Source organism: Syngnathus floridae, chromosome 7 (genome assembly GCF_059516105.1).
Source record: "Syngnathus floridae isolate MCC-2025c chromosome 7, RoL_Sflo_1.0, whole genome shotgun sequence".
Taxonomy (NCBI): Eukaryota; Metazoa; Chordata; class Actinopteri; order Syngnathiformes; family Syngnathidae; genus Syngnathus; species Syngnathus floridae.
The window spans coordinates 6,684,275-6,697,199 of record NC_142419.1 but is presented as its reverse complement, the minus strand read 5'-3'; the positions used below and the strand labels follow the sequence as shown (position 1 = coordinate 6,697,199).

General features: G+C 39.5%; 1 protein-coding gene across 9 annotated transcripts in view; it reads left to right on the top strand.

The window, feature by feature from the left end:
• pdgfd (platelet derived growth factor d) overlaps positions 1-12,925 on the top strand; it is an 86,162-nt gene extending 73,237 nt beyond the window's left edge. For all 9 annotated transcript variants that reach the window (XM_088382007.1, XM_088382005.1, XM_088382002.1 and 6 more), the window contains 6 exons: positions 2,435-2,624; positions 3,261-3,438; positions 6,376-6,429; positions 7,353-7,563; positions 9,771-9,988; positions 10,716-12,925. In XM_088382007.1, the coding sequence (XP_088238133.1) occupies positions 2,435-2,624; positions 3,261-3,438; positions 6,376-6,429; positions 7,353-7,563; positions 9,771-9,988; positions 10,716-10,850 (986 nt within the window). In that variant the 3' untranslated portion in view covers positions 10,851-12,925. The remainder of the gene's footprint in view (positions 1-2,434; positions 2,625-3,260; positions 3,439-6,375; positions 6,430-7,352; positions 7,564-9,770; positions 9,989-10,715) is intronic.

Below are 12,925 nucleotides of genomic sequence, written 5' to 3'. Positions count from 1 at the left end.
GTTCTAGTCCTTTGCACTGTGTTTTTTCCAGAATCCCAGTTAAAACAAATCATTTTGGTAGAATAAGTAAAATGAGACAGAACCCAACATCTCAGAAGAAGAGATGTTGGGTGGGAGGCCAATGGTGACCAAAGATGACACTTATGGCATGCAGTGTCCACCCCAAGGACCCATGTGTGTGTTTCTCTTTCATGCCTCTGTGCTTTCGAAAGCGTGACTGAAAAGCAAGAGAGAATATCTAAATATGATTTTTTCATGAGTGAGTGGCAAAACTGGAGCCAGCATAGGCCTTGATAATCAATGCATGCACACAGGCCTTGAGCTATCATTTAGCCAGACGGAAAAAGGGTTTGGACATTCATTTCTCTCTGGGTGGAAATTGTCTGTGAGTGCAAGCACAGTATTGCGCATCAGCAACCAGACTTTGCAAGAAAACACAATGTCATGCAAACAGTATGCACTGCAGAGCAGTGAACAGATGTACGCTATGCACAACCTCCTACCGTACCACGCAGCGGATGGCATCACCTATGCTGCTAATTGGACATGTTTTACATAACACAACAAAATACAGATGAATAAACATTCAAGACATGCATGAGCACAGCAAGGAAAACAATCTATGATGTATATAATGCTAAAAGGCAAACAATCATTCCCTGACTTGCTGAGAAAATTTCAATTCAAATCAATCCCAATAATTTAAAACCATCTACCTACCCACACTTCTATGCTAAAAAACATCTTAAAGGTGTAACACAAGTTGAACTTCCACACACGCTCACATAAATGTTACCGCTCTTCTTTTTAGTGCATTTTCGACAGAGCTGTTGTGAGAGTGTGATTGGCACTTGGATCAGAAATAGACCTTAGTGCTACAGTATGAAGAACATCACACCCCAGCAATGAAGGTGGGAGAGACAAGTTTCATTCGTGCGAAACTACCCACCTCCATCCTGCCACGCATGAAAATAAAACATTTTGGGAAACAGTATGTACAAATAAAAATACAAAACGCAAGTTTTGAAATCAAAATAGACCAGGGATGGGCAACCTAATGATGGAAGGAGCTACAATTTTTCATCTTTGCTTTTGGGGCGACACAAACGACCACACACTTCCTAACCAGATATCTTACAAAAAATGAGATATGGCCAACATAAATGCTCTTAATATGTTTATTATTACATTACTATTACTTTGTAGTATAGCACATGATATGTCTGACATCTAGTGATGAATGTTGATATTACAACCCAAAACAACTCAAACTATACAATGGAAGCCAGCTATTTGTGAGGGCTTATGAATACTCAAAATCAGTGTATTAAATAAAAACATCTCCTATTTTGTGAATCCAAAATGTTCAACAAAACTGTGGATATCCTTTTTTTTTTTTTTTTTTTTTTTACAAAAAATCAGGGTTTGCCTTCTTACCCACCCAAAAATTAAAGGAAAAACATGGAACATGTCAAACAGACAACGATTTTGGTTTTCACTGCTGTATTTATGTCTACTTCAACCTGCCAGTAGTTTACTGTAACCTGCAGTGCAGCAGACCAGAGTGAAAATGAAAGTGCCCTGACACCACATTAACCGACAACCTTACAAACATGCACACGCACACGGATGTGTCCCTCACTAACCGTAGAGGGGAAAAGATCCTGACAACTAAGCATTTTTATGGGCAAATAGAACTACAGAGTCAGACATTTGCTATCGCGTAAAAAGCAAGAGCATCTACATATTTAAGCTTTAATGATACAAACAGATTGTGGTGGTGACCTCCTTGATAAATTGATCAATAAAATAACATAGTGAAGAAAATAAAACTCTTAAGCAGGAGCTGAATGAGAAAGGCGTAGAAGTAAAGGCCAAAGCTTCATCATCATCATCATCATCATCATCATCATTCTGGGGTGCAAACTGCACAGCCTTGATTATACATTCATCTTCCTCTTCACAAAATCCACACAAGTCAGAAAAAAAACAGCCCTGTCAGCCAACCTCAGCATGCTGCTTGACCTTCAGACTGTGCGTGTGTTTGTGTGTTCACCAGGTATTCCTCATTTATTAAGGATATTAATCTGCCTACACAGCCATGATAAATAGATTCACCCCTCGTTTGGGAACAAAAAGTAAAGTGCTTTCTGCACCAAGAGCAATAAACTTACCATAAATATATCAGTAGAAAATAGCAGTGGTGAACAATATTGTTTTGATATCATCAATTTGAGAGCCGAAGGCTGACAGCCTTGTTTTAATCAACACATCGTGGGCAAAACAGCAGGATTCATTTGTGAGGCGCAACAACAAATCACTATCATAATCAATACCATTGCCGTACTTGTTTATATTACAGCATAATTTTTGAATCAAAAGAACTCACTCATTTGTTTATATGAGCTAACAGACAAAAAATGTCTCATCACAGATGTATACCGAAAAGAGGACAACATCACCGTTACACCGCCAGGTGGAGTCATCAATAGCCCACGCTTCCCCAACTCGTATCCACGCAATCTGCTTTTGTCATGGACTTTGGTGTCACCAGCGGGAAGCCGGATACACCTGGAGTTTGACAATCATTTTGGCTTGGAGGAGGCCGAGAACAACGTGTGCAGGTAACACAAGTGCAACATTTATAGGAGATGGATAAGAGCCGAGTGGTTAGAATATTGTGGCATATTCCTTCAAAAGGGGGATTGAATGAATCTTCAGAAATCGTAAAATGAAGGACAAAATTGAAGCTAAAAGCAGATGTGTCAAAACGATGGCTATTATATCAGTAAGACAGAACCAGACACAATGATTGATTATGAAGAAGGGAATCCACCAATTATTTGGAAGGAATTGAACGGTGGAATGCTGCAAATGTCCTCCACAACGTGGAGGAAAGGTCAAAATTGATCTTATAAAGAAAATGGGCATCTTCACCCAAAAAAAATCGATGAGTGCCAAAAGAACTGGGCAGAATCAATAGTCATTCTTCTACTTAAAAATGTGCATAAGGAATCAGTCTAATAAGCGCAGCAACGTTTTAGTACAAGCTCCTGCACCCCACAAAATCCACACATTTTATTTATATTTCTTGGCTATAATTAAATATTTTCTTTAACTTGGTGATATTTATGAGTGTTATACAAAAAGCAAAGCACCCAACTGTATCACTGAAATCAACGCGTCAGCCAAGAGTCTTAAATGTTTTCATCATCATCAACTTGTTTTGTTGTCCTCTTCCTCTTTATTATTCACTGCAGATATGACTTTGTTGAAGTGGAGGACCAATCAGCCACGAGCACTATTATTTGGGGTCGCTGGTGTGGACAAAAGGCACCGCCGAGTCTCAACTCCAAATCTAACATCCTCAAAATAACCTTCAAATCTGACAATTATTTTGTCGCAAAGCCGGGATTCAAAGTCTACTATTCATTTCTGGTGAGAGACGCACACACAGTTGACATATAAGTCCTGAGTAACTTCTATATGCCACATCTCACTTGATCCTTGTCTTTTATACTATTTCCTTCAATTTTCTATTGCGGAGACATAGACATTGTTGTGATGGGTAATCAGAGAAAAAACATTCACACTGTATGTGATACAACCCTCCACTAGGGCCCCCTGAGGATAAATGAAATGTTCTTTCTGTGTTTTCGCTCCATACACAAAATATTGATACTCATGAATGGGGAGATGTCAGCTTGAGGGGGGCTGCAGATAAACCAGCCTTCCGAGAGTTTGCGCTGGAAGAAAGTTGAAGGGTGCACACAGTAAATTGCATGCAAAGGAACCATATTTACATTCCACTCCATGTTCACTGTGTTTCTAATAAATAATTGCAGAAACTACATTTTCTGATTTTACATACAGCACTTTGAAAGTAGTGGCAAGAGTTTCTGTGTTGGAATCTCTGCATGGGTGATGTTTGCATGTTCTGGTTTGGACACTAGTTATTTGCTGTCTGTGCCCAGTGAATAACAGGAGAGCAAGTCTAGGTATTTGTACTGTATACCGCACAATTGGGCTCGTGTGTCGGTGTCCAACAAAAGAAAAAGCAGGGGAAAAAAGAGGGATGGGTGGACAGTTTGATGGAGATAAGTTGCTGTAGATGTTACTAAAGGAACATTTTCTCTTTGTCAAATGAGCAACTAAGGAAATCATCTGAGTCATTTTGTTGGGAAGAGTTAAGAAGAAAGAGAGGATTTCTGATGTTCCTCAGCCTGTAATCGCAGTGAAAGGGGAAAGAGAAATTGCAGTCGAGACACAGAAAGTCTTTTTAAGTTACGTAATGCATGGCTTCCTTTCATGTCACAGATGGGGCTGAACACTGCTTTTTATCTACAAAAAAAGAAAAAGGATGCTACGATGCAAGTTGCAGAGAGAAATAGTGCATTTGTAGAACTTTTTTTTTGCTTTCATTCTTCTTTCATTTTGACGTAAAAGCTGCCGTGCCAATAGCCGGCTCCCATTTGTGCTCAAAGGTTTGGCTATCTATGGAACATTGTACAGGATATATAGGTAGCATGGCTTTCATGATGCCAACATGCAAAGCAGTATAGGTATAGAAACATAATGTTTCTCTTCTTTTTCCCCTCTTTCCCTTTTCTCTCTCACACTCCTTGTCAAATGCTCATCAAATCTTGATGAATTGCACCCATTTGTGCTATTCCTCCTTTGTGTTTGACTAATAGCGCACAGAAGTTCTCTTCAGCTGGACTGAAGTTATGTGGCTAGGAGCTCTAATTTGTTCTCTTCAGAGCTGTCAAACTGATAAAAGGGAGGAGATGGCAAGGCACTCAGTGGGAAGGAGGAGGAGAGAGGACGCATCTTTGGAAAGAGAGAACAGGTGTCTGAGATGGTATCGGCAAGTTAGCTAATGACTTAAATGCCTACACTCAAAGAGGAAGATAGAAGGAAACAGAATAGAATACAGAATAGAGCATGGACTAAGTCAAGACGCACAATAAGCTCTCTCAGGGAACAACACAGAAATCGCTTAGGTCTAGTGCAACGTGCAGACTGTTTGCGTCGTTGAGGGAGTGAACACAGCCAATTTGATTCCTAGCTAAATTTAGCGACTGCTCTCATTATCTTTAAATTCATTGCACATGAGGCGTGCGGCTGACTTTGCAGGAGTAGAAACATACCCACTGAAGATTGTGTTTGCAATTAAATTGAAAACAAGATGGCAAGTCGCTGAAAGACATTTAAGTGTTGTGTTTTTCTATTGTCAGTGTCCTCTAGATAACCGGTTATGTGGGCTAAATGTCGACAGTGAAATCTCGGGGCCTTCGCGGCCATCTAGGACGCACTTAATCCTCAACTGTCTCACTGTCCGATTGTTCCAAATGGAGGTTGAAAAGGGCAGCTCCCTGGTGTCCCCACTACTCGAGTGCTTCTGTAAATAAGGAAGTGCCCTATTGCCACCTACAATATTGCTGTATTTTTCTGTAGCCAATATTGTTTCATACATTATACAATCAAGCCACATTGAAAAAAAGAGGCTTGTTTATTTAAGAGTCAGGTGATATTTCTTGACTTCAGATGAAGTGTTGTGTTTGATCCCTATTTCCAACTTTTTTGAAAGATCAAAGTGGCCCAGATGTGGATGACATGATACATTTCACCTTAAAAGGAGATGAGATCCAGGTTTTGTAAACTTGCTTGCACGCACTCGTACAAGAACGCCTCAGACGTCATTTACACAGCTGGTCGAGAAGCATGTACAAATCATTAAAAAGCCATATGCCAGAGTTTTTTGCAGATGTAAACAATCACAATATGACTTTGGTGTGTCTAACAGGAACTTTCCCATCTGCACCGGGGATGCTATTAAAGACTTCAAGAGATGGAAGTCATAGAAAATGTGAATTAATGTGTCAGGGACTCAAAATGATTGAATTGGTTGTTGCCTGACATGTTTTACACATGTCACAGGAGAGTCATTTTACACTTGCTGTAAGTCAACTATGGTACGTGTTAGCTGATTTGTACTCGTCGTCTGCAATCACAGGAATTAAAAAAAAAAATCTCACAAGACGAGCACTGCAGCCATTTTTTAAATAAAATATTTAGTAAATACAGTAATGTATTTCAGTTGTTCTCATCAAAATAAAAATACATGTTTTGGCTCATTTTCATGTTGTGGTAATGAATGAAAAGGACATTATATTTTGATTACAGTATTATCGCATGAGGTCTGTCTGATTAATGAATCTTTGACCCATTGAGTGATTTTCACCCATTTAAGATTTCTGTTTGAGTGCCCCTGCAATAGAACGCAAAGAGAATCTCATTAAAATGTACTAGTAATAGAAACTTTGGAGAATCAATTAAAAACTAATCCCTTATTGCTGCATTTCTTTCCTCTAGCCTGACACCCCTCTGCCTGCATCCCAAACCAACTGGGAGGTTGTCACGACGTCGGTGAGTCCTACATGAGAAAATCCAGACTAGAAAAGTGAATAGACGTTTGCATTGGAAAGCAATTCTAACTGTAATAACGTGAAAGGACTGGTTAGCAACACATCAATTTAATTCTGTAGCTTTGAAAAGGCTCACTGCCTTCATTTTAATGCCAATATTATATTTTATAAATAAATAATAGTTTATCATCTGATCTGTGTTAGTTTTAACCACACTTCCCAAAACATACAGTTTGTCACCCATTCACCCATAGTACATTGTACTTTTTACAAGCACAAAGAAATAATTAATGGGCACATTAATAATTGTTATGACATACTGCCCATTTGCATGGACCAAGGCCCAGCCACATATTGCATGCACACATTCGATCATGCATATACACCATACTGCATGCATTTTACATGAGACTTGAGATGTAAAATGTCATGCTTTCTTAGACTAATGTATTTGTAAGTACATTTAATCCCTGTAATTTGTGTACGTCTCTGCATAAGCGATCTGTGGTCAGCGATGTATGAAATCATAATAATTAGTGTGCATTGTTGCGGATGGCACTTTTTCTGCATGAACCGCCCATGTGGGGGCGTAGACACAATCAGCGTGTTATGTTCAGTATGTTATCACTCCTACATAGAGTGATACGGTTTGCCCCAGTTTTAGTATTCAACATGTTTTCTATAGACACTGTGTGCACACTTAGTGAGAAGTAGTTCAGTTAACTAGACAAATAAATATTTCTTGACATACACATGGATGTAAAGACAGTAGAATACAAATGTCTTGCATTATCTGCTTTTGTCGTGTAAGGTTAAGGTTCTCATGGTCATTTGTTTTGCATTAAACATCTAACCCAATGTCAATCATTGACCGAGCGTATAACTAGAATGGAATAATTTCGTTATTTTGAATTTGATTCGTAGGATCGCAGTCCTGTGGGGCCGGCAGCAGTCACTGAAGTACCGCTCTCATTAGATGACCTGGACCGAACCATCGCTGCCTTTGACACTGTGGAACAGCTTCTGAGATCGCTGAACCCGGACACTTGGAAACAGGACCTGGACAGCATTTACACACAAACGCATATTCATTATAGATCCAGGGCTTATCATCTGGCAAGCAGGCACAACAAAGGTATGTTTTTTTACATATGTGCTGTTTCTTTAAAATCAAACCACAAATAAACATCGGTAAATGCTTGAGCGAGACAACAAATCAATTTTTACCAATGCGTGTGTACAGTGTGTCCTGTTAACTGATGATTGTCCCATACGGTAGGGAACACATATTGCAGCCCCTGAGAGGTGTAGTCGCCGCAGGTCGTTGATACGACATAGCACCTCACTCTAATTGGAAATTCAGCTTGTGCACTGAAGCAGAAATGTGCTCGAGTCAGCAGCTTTGCTTTGTTTTCATTAAGTCACACACATCCTCACTTGGCCAGCAATAATGGATTAGTTTTCAATTCTCCTTTGTTCCCTTGAAGACGCGAAGACAGATCATAATTACAATTGAATGAGTTTTAATTCCAATTGGAATTTAGGCCACATACAAGCAAAATAATATGTAAAGTAATTGCTAACTATTCTCACGCTTTCTAATCTTTCTCTGGCACTCTGAAAAATACAAGTCAACAGGTTTAGGCATATGTCTGTTAACCGACAGATCAGAAGCTAAACTAGCTAAACCAATAAATATTGTTGGTTTTATTGGTGGTTCTTTTTTATCTGAATATAGCTTAAACGATGTAAGCACCAATAAAATAAATTACCCCAGTTAACAAACTCCTAAATAACCTTATTGACTAGTAGCAGTAGCAGCACTTCATGCGAGTGAATATTCACAATAGGGTCATTGGTCCACTGATTCAGTGTACTTTGCAGTGGCAGTGATATTCTAAACCACTCTCAACTTCCACCTGTCACATTCTTGTAACAATCTCTGAAATGCTGAGTACAGCTTTGGTGACTATTTATTTAGTTACTTTTACAACCTGTTTAAAAAAAAATAAAAATTACAGTCAATTAACACCAGTGACATTTTGTCGACTCAGAGACTTTCCAGTGGAGGAGAAATTCACCACTCGGTGTCCAGACGGCAAATGATTTGTGGAAAGCCACCGGTGGCTAATTTCCCCGATTAAATCATCCAAATTCTGACACCTTTGGGATTAAGGATATAAATAGCAAGGTTATGTGAATTGCTTTTACGTATGCTCCTAATTTAGAATTGCAATGCCAAGAATTTGCTTTCAGGTCCAGTCTATCAGTATGAATGAAAAAGCTTGTGTCTGTATTTTTTTTTTGTTGATTGATAAACCTATTTGTGACAGCGCGCATGAGCACGAAACTTATTGTGCTCTTTGTTTTTTAGTAGCTTGAATTAACCATGTACCATGATCATTTCACTTGTTTGGTGTAATGAGGATGCATTCTAAACAAATAGCATCTGCAAGGATGAATGATGATTCATGCCATATATCTGTTGGAAATTCAGTCCAGAAGCTCTGCTCAATCCACTAAATGCTTTCTTTCTTCATCATTTCAATTGGGCACTTACATCCTGCCAAGATTGTGATTTCAGTTATATCAGCCTCGTTAAAAGAAACCTTGATTCAAGTGTTCTTTAGCCTGTACCCTGAATCGGACTACAGCTTAGGCATGCAGAGTCAAGTATTTAGGGCTGTAAATGCAAGGCTACATAGAATTGAAACAAGTTTCAGACAAAATGCAAATATTTCATCAATAGCGTGAATCTTAAATGTTCAGTACTCAGTCCAACAACAACAATTGTGGGCTGATGTTTTTTTTTTGTTGTTTCTTTGCTGAAGATGCAATTTTCTACAATTTCGGTTCTTCTGCAACCAACAGATATGCACAACAATCGGTTAAATCAGCCAACCTATAAATAGTCCATATGTGTAATCATCCCGGTTACGGGTGACAGTGGGGTGATGATTACCTAGCTTACTTTGACCCTTGTTAAGAAGACAATCTAGCCATGATTGCTGTTCTCTATCCCCATCTTTTACATTTCGCGTATTTCTCGAGCCGCCTTATTTCAGAGAAGATACTGTCTTGCTATGCTTTCTGTTTTTTCCATCATTTCACTGGGAAACATTACCTCAGTTGGAACAAATTAAATATATGAAGCAAGGTTCCTCTGTATTACTCCTGATGTTACTCCATTACTCCTGATGATGCTGCGAAAAATGCTCTCCTCTGAAATATGGCTGACAATCAATCGTTCATTCGTGTATGCATGGTAAAATGAATTCCCAAAGACCATGGAAAGATTACAGACCGGCAGATTTCATGACAATGTTCTCTGTCACTGTCTAGTTGACCTGGATCGCCTCTACGATGACGTAAAGCGGTACAGCTGCACCCCTCGCAACTACTCTGTCAACCTGCGTGAGGAGCTTAGGGTGACCAACGCCGTCTTCTTCCCCCGGTGCATGCTGGTCAAGCGCTGTGGTGGCAACTGTGGATGCGGCACAAATAACTGGAATACCGGCTGCACCTGTCAGGCCTCAAAGACAACGCTCAAACTACATGAGGTGGGTCACAAATAATGAAGGCTCACTGCTATAATTCACAATATGTACGTATTCATTTTGGTGTAATTATTTTTATAATAATACAAGTAAATACGTTTCAAGGACATTGTTGAGACATTTGTATTGTAGGGGCCTTATTTATTAGACTAACGACAACATATAATGGCAGCACTGCAGAATAGTGGTTACATCTGCTACTTAGATTCCGAGCGCATCCATGATAAGTCAACAAAGACTGATTTAGTTCCATGTCAACTGAAGTTTAAATGATCATAGCTTACCATAGAGACATTCCCAACCCTAAAAAAAATGACAGAAAAAGAAGGTTTGGGCAATTAGCTCAAAAAGAGTGAAGACATCTGAAGCGAGTCAGACTGGTTGTACTCAACAGGTCCCAAATCAACAGTTAATTAGTGAAACACTTTTTCCATCTCTTTATATTTCCACTTCTTTTCCGTTTGTGGGTTTACAAATTTGAAGCTTTATTTTTCTATCACTACCTGTAGCAAATATAAAGAAAAGAAGCCTGGAAACTCCATTAATTTAAAACTGACAAGGACAGTAACAATATGCCAATGCACAAAACATACAGACATGATGCAAACATGGGTGAGGAATGAAAAAAAAGTACAGAGCTTCAGACTTCAGGGACCACAAAGCTTATGGCCAGGCAGGAAATAGTTTAAAGTCCTGAGCTATCTCAACCTATTCTCCCTGTCTCTTCCAGGTGCTCAAGTACGCCCCGGAGACCACTCTGTACCAGCGCCATCGCAGGACAAGGGTGCGCTGGGTCATCGATGAGATATTCCTCACACATCACGACAAGTGTGAATGTGCCTGTCCCTCGCAGCCTCCTCGCTGAGATATTGACACAAACTATCTTGATTTGTTGGACACCTTCTGCCATTTTGCCTTGAACTTTTTTTATGCAACCAGCTATGCAGTAAATGCAGAGGAGAAATTATTTGACAGAGGATGCACACTTTACGTAACAGTAAGTACGCCGGAGGAATCATCGTGAAACTCAACTTGAAGACAAACAGTAATGCAAATACATTTGATTGCATGAGTTAAGCGAATTTTCAGATGTCTTTTCTGCCGCTGGCAAAGAAGGCATGGAGTGGGTGGACGGGGGTATGTGAATCCAAGCTGATGGTCATTCTAAACTAAAGGCTAAAAAAGCAGTTATTTATAATACGGAATTCCCCACCCTTCTGATTTTCAACATAGCCCGTCTTTGTTTTGTGCACATTCCTGTCTACAAGAATTCCAGCATCCCTTTGTCCTTCACTGTCTGTACTGTGTTCCCTCCCTTTTGTTTCTTCCCCAATGTCTCTTTTAACACACACACACATGCATGCACACACACACACACACAAACACACACACACACACACACACACACGCACATTCTCTCCTATCGCTCAGTACCAAACACATCAGAGATGTCAGCACAGGCTATTGCACTCTGCCCAGTTTTCTGAGCGTTCCGGGAATTCCAGTCGCTAACTGGTAATTCTGCTAACACCATACACCCTCAGACCTGAAAAACATCCGAGAAGAAAGGAATAGACAGAAAGGAAACAAGTCAGGGAGACAGACACCTGGCAAATGCGACCAGATAATTCTTCATAACATTTACTATACATACAGGAGTGCACCGTATGGGCAACAGTCATTAATAAATGAGGATTTGCATCCATCCTGAATCTTAATCGATAATCCTATGAAGACTTTTTTGAAAAAAAAAATTACATCATAACTATATGTCTCCGTGCACCAAAAAATAAATAAAGGCAGGGATAAATGGATTTTATTTGGACGAACCACTTGAGAGCCTTGACTTCAATTTCATCACGCTCCTTTGGGATAAACTACAATTTAGCTTGCAATTCCAGGACCTTTCAGTGACCTCACAAATATTCTTATACATAATTGTGCCAAAATTCCAACAGGCACACTTAAACATCTTAGAAAGTCCTCACTGAAAAGTTGAAGATTATTAAGCTGTGAGCCACTTCTAATTTTCTATCATTTTCACCTTCAGTTAACCTGCTCATGTTTGCATTTTTATTTGCCGAGAATCAGTTTCTTACACACGCAGCCTTGTAATCAGCACTTTAAAGCACACTTTTATGCCAGTTACAATGATGCTATTTTTGTGAGTGAGTGTGTGTGTGACTTTGTGCAGTGTTTTCGTCGAAGGGCAAATAAGGAAAGGGCAAAGGAGGCTGCAAGAAATGCCAGCAGGAACATTGAAGAAATCAGGAGAAAAAAAAATCCCAAATGATATGTGCTGTTCAATGGTTCCTTTTTTTCTAGCACAGTGAAATCTGCTGGATCCGGTGTGCCATTGCCCTGATTTGACCGCACACATCATCACGAACAAATGAATTGACACAGATAATGTTTTTACGCTACTAACCGTAGCACATATGAATGCTCGGCCGCTTCCATATCTCTGTATGTTGTGGCCATTTCTTTCATTTGCACGCCAAGCTGACAAGGAAATGCTCTTGTAGCTTGAACGCTGGATGTTCAAATTAGTCAGCAACTTTTGCTAAATGTTGAGTTCCAATATTTGTGTTTGTGTGTGCTGCGTCTTTCAGTGTGACAGTGTTGTGCTCACCAAAATGGCTTTCAGGAAAAAACTGAATCCAAAATGCCATTTACAGCTACTTGTGCAACATTTTACAAAACTTTCTAACCCTTTCTTTTCTTTTTTTTATTTCTCCTCCCCATTGGTGACTCACACATCAAACATGATCAGCTCGGTTAATCCAGTGAATGTTAGAGCAAGGTAAAAGTGCTGCTTTTGCTGTCTTTGGAATATTCATGACAAAACTGTAGGCTTTAATTTATTGTGTCTTTCTCAGTTGTTTTGTTTGGGGGGAAATCAGCTGGATGGTTTTAATAAATAAAATATTTGCCGCATCA